The sequence below is a fragment of the Armigeres subalbatus genome, chromosome 3, assembly GCF_024139115.2.
Source record: "Armigeres subalbatus isolate Guangzhou_Male chromosome 3, GZ_Asu_2, whole genome shotgun sequence".
In the NCBI taxonomy this organism is placed as follows: domain Eukaryota; kingdom Metazoa; phylum Arthropoda; class Insecta; order Diptera; family Culicidae; genus Armigeres; species Armigeres subalbatus.
This window is the reverse complement of record NC_085141.1, coordinates 13,348,661-13,352,464: the sequence shown is the minus strand read 5'-3', so window position 1 is coordinate 13,352,464 and position 3,804 is coordinate 13,348,661. Positions and strand designations below refer to the sequence as shown.

Sequence of the window (3,804 nt, the reverse complement as noted above, 5' to 3'; positions counted from 1 at the left end):
AAGCAGGTACCTGGGAACCGTACGAGGTACTTGACTCGTACGAGTACGAGACACTGAAGACGACCTTACTGTTGAGGTCGAAATACGTATCTGTCAAGGTACAATCAAGTGGTGGAACTAAATGGGATAGTATAAACTCGTCTTATGACACGCACATTATACCAGTTGATTTTGAACAGCAATCTAGACCTAAAATACCAAAGAAGTATGTTCTACATTTTTTCATTTTTAAATTTCAAATTTCTGAGTCGGAAAAATCTGACGAGTCGAGGATGATTAGTTTTATCGTTTCCTTGATAAAAATGGAATAACGCTTCTTAGTTTAGGGAACCAAACTTTGCTTAAAGTAGACCTGGTTTCATATGAGTTAAATATGCTTTATTAATTATAATATGTCGACCTATGTATTCGAGACGAGCCAGCCTCGGGCTAAAAGTCTCGGTAATAAAAAATAAAAAAAAAATCTAAATGTAATTGCAGCTCTTAAATTTCTAGTTAGTTAGCAACAATACTTTGTTTTAAGCTCCTGCCGGTTTTCTTCTCATATGTCGTTCTGAGCTTGTTTTCAAAACCGTATAACCAACGATCCTGTTCAAAGATATCGTAGACCTATAATTAAAAAGAACAAGCATGAATTATAATTGACTTTCTACAGACGCTTCTAATCTCAACGTACCCCATCGACCTCAATGGTTGGGACGAATGACAATGGTGTTGCAACTTTGTTTGTATCATCCTCATAGCCCTTGAACAACCGCGCTCCCTCTTGACCTTGAGAACATTCCTTAATTGCTTTCTTGACCGATTTATTCCGGCTGATGCACTAAGATTACAGAAAAGTGTAAATATTACTTCAAAATGTTTTACATTGTGTGTTACCTGATCGAAGGTTGTGCGTGTGCCCTTCATCAGACATGCCACCACAGGGAACGCTTTCTCCAAGGGCAATTTGGCCAGGATGCAGCCGTGCAAGATGTTGAGATTGCACTCCCGACGACCATGCTGACAGTAATAAACAGGATCAGCCGGGTTGGAATCATCAATCTATACGAAGGAAAGGATTTCGGACCTCATTATTTTATGGTACCGGATCTCGTAAAACAACGACTCACATAAGCCTTCCCGAAAGGGACCAACTTGAGGTCCATCTGGTCGCGATGCTTCTGCCACGCCGGAGCAAGCTGATTTGTGATAAATGAGATGCTGTCGTAGCAAAGTGCTTCGTAATAAATCGTCACTCGTAATTTATCATCATTGGAGCTGCCAGCGACCGTTTCGTTGCTCTTCGATACCGATTCTTTGTTCAATTCCGAGCCGGAATCAATTTCTTGTCCTCCCGATAATGAGAAAATAATGGCCATCCAGAAAATCCCAATCATCATCATCGTTCTCGGCGTCATTATCGGCGTCGATTTCGTCACCGGTTTGTTTGGGCGAGGGCTCATTATACTTACACGCACTTGCCCGGGGGTTAGATGGCAGGGTGGGCAACGGGAAAACGGAATCCAAATTGAATTAAGCGAAGTGTGAAAAATGGCCTCCCGGAAGTACCTGGAGCACGCTTTTCCCGAAACCCACTGGATGATGGAATTGAGTGGAGTTGTAGACCGAATGGAATGGCTGCTGTGTGTTGCCACGTACGAAAAACAATCAATTTCAATATCCAATAGCCCACCGCGAAATGCGGTCGTGAATCATAATATGTAATAATAAAAGTCGGTTATGGTGAGAAAGGAAATGGAAGTGAATAAAAAAAATTGTTTATGAATGCGGTAGACTTGTTCAGCGAAAATACAAATCTCACATTAAAACTCCCAAAAATCCTTCTACTATGTATTGGTTAACATTAAATGATTCTTCCGGGCTTAATCATTTAGTACATAGCACCAATATGTAGCACGGTAGGAGCGTAACATCTTTGAGGTCAAGAACTGTTACAGTGATTGATAATAATTGATACAAATCACTACGATTGGGAAACTTATTGAATTTATTTATACGTATGCATCGTTTCATGATTTATTTTTGTAAATCATTTCTGTGAGTTTTGAAAACAAGATCAGTTCTCGTTTCCGTGTAATTCTACAAACAGATAAGCATATTCTGACCTCTTCTGTAAGATATTCAGAGCAATAATGTCTTCCGAAACTTTTCTTTAAATAAAAGGTTAAATATAATTGAACAAACTTTTGTTCTACAATACAATTTCATTTTCCATTCGATGGTAAGGACTCCAAAAATGCGCGAACAAGTCTACCACACAAAGCGGATAACCACTATGGCCCTTCGCCCACACAGAGTTTCGCCGTTCGTACCAGGCCCAACAAACACCAGTGGCACAGTCCCTCGCAGTGAATGTAAATTGATTTATGCACTCCGATAATCAAAATACGATCAACGTGGGTCGAATTCCGTGCACCGCGGCCAGCTTCCGAACTCACTTTCTCCCTTCGGCGAACGGAAGAATTTCGCGCGCACTGATTCAACTCCACGGTCGAACCGAAACTGCCGCCGCTGCTTGCAGACTCAATCGAACGTTACTAATCTTGCTCTGCTCGCTCCTCTGCTTCAGTCTTTCAAGCAACCGCACATATAGAATATTTAACCACGCTGTTCTTTCTCATCTTTTGAATGGGGCGTTCAACTGAGGGATTATGTCGGTTCCGTTCAGGTTGTTTTATTGAAAATCAAAATTTCATACATTTTTGTTTCATAATGCGAGTTTTTATATCCCTAATACATCTGTTGGTATAAATAGCCAAATATGTCACTTTGAGAAAGGTACCTTCCAAACTAGATGGACTGCTCATAGTTTTGTTTTCGGTGTATGAAAAGCCAACATATTGGTTTTTTTTCTCGTCTACTGACCCTCCCGCTTGCAATGCGATGGACACAGAACCGGTACTTTGTTCAGACGCGCTTAAAGTTAATCTCTTCCCATGAGAAAGAAACTTTCATAGAAAGTGCCCAGTTCAGTCGAGTGGGATCAATTTCATAGCTAGAACTGGTCTGGCACTTTAGTATTAGAACGAACACGCTTGAATCGCTCCACATACAACTTGATTTCATTTGATCTAGTCCAAATTATTGTGAACAATGTGCACAGGATCTTGATGATAGCGAGTAAAATAATTAAAAAAATAAAATAAAAATGGTATTTAGTTGGCTATCATTTACATCTTCATTTCAAACCTGTATTGACTAAAGCATGCCAAGAGTGTAGCTTCATTCACATTTCTATAATGAGATTGCGCCGAAGCGAGCTGAATATAATATACGATTAGTCCAGCAGCTAGCCCGATGGCGCTTGTCCGCTGCGATAGGTTAATCAATTCATGATCCAGAAACGATGCGGATCGTTTAAGTCGCACGCGAGACGAATCGACAAAGAGCTGGAAGAGAGATAGGAGCTTGCAGCCAATCACATGCGTTCACTAGCTGAGTTGAACTACAGTACCACAATGTGGCCAAAAGTTATTTTTAATTTATAGAAAGAATATTTTCAACATCGAAATCTTTGTTTCAATTATCGAACAGATTTCAGCCTAAAGGTATCCGATTTCAATGGAATTTCGTGTATACAGAATAGTTGTATGTGGCAGAAACCAGTTTCCCATATTTAACCAGCAGTTTTTGCAATTCTCGGGCCATCTAGCCACATAAAAACTTTTAGGCTAAAGCAAAGAAGTAATCTTAGGAGATCGCAGCAAGCCATGCGCGCGGATGGTTGCTTTTGAATTTGCTGTCACGTTTTTGTTAGTTCCCGCAACAAATAGATTTGGCTTATGTCTATATTTTGCATAT

General features: G+C 40.2%; 1 protein-coding gene across 5 annotated transcripts; it reads right to left on the bottom strand.

The window, feature by feature from the left end:
- Positions 1-351: 351 nt before the first annotated feature.
- On the bottom strand, positions 352-2,825 carry LOC134227777 (GILT-like protein 3). 5 transcript variants are annotated; one of them, XM_062709455.1, is made up of 5 exons: positions 2,786-2,825; positions 1,113-1,459; positions 880-1,044; positions 677-823; positions 352-609 (listed from the first exon to the last, which is right to left on the bottom strand). In XM_062709455.1, the coding sequence occupies exons 1-5, from the start codon at positions 2,808-2,810 to the stop codon at positions 496-498; spliced, it is 798 nt and encodes a 265-aa protein (XP_062565439.1). In that variant the 5' UTR covers positions 2,811-2,825; the 3' UTR covers positions 352-495. The 5 variants fall into 5 exon arrangements, with proteins under 5 accessions (XP_062565439.1, XP_062565443.1, XP_062565440.1 ...); XM_062709459.1 differs by lacking the exon at positions 2,786-2,825 and adding an exon at positions 2,316-2,620 and having other exon boundaries at positions 353-609; XM_062709456.1 differs by lacking the exon at positions 2,786-2,825 and adding an exon at positions 2,316-2,597 and having other exon boundaries at positions 353-609; positions 1,113-1,623.
- Positions 2,826-3,804: the final 979 nt, after the last annotated feature.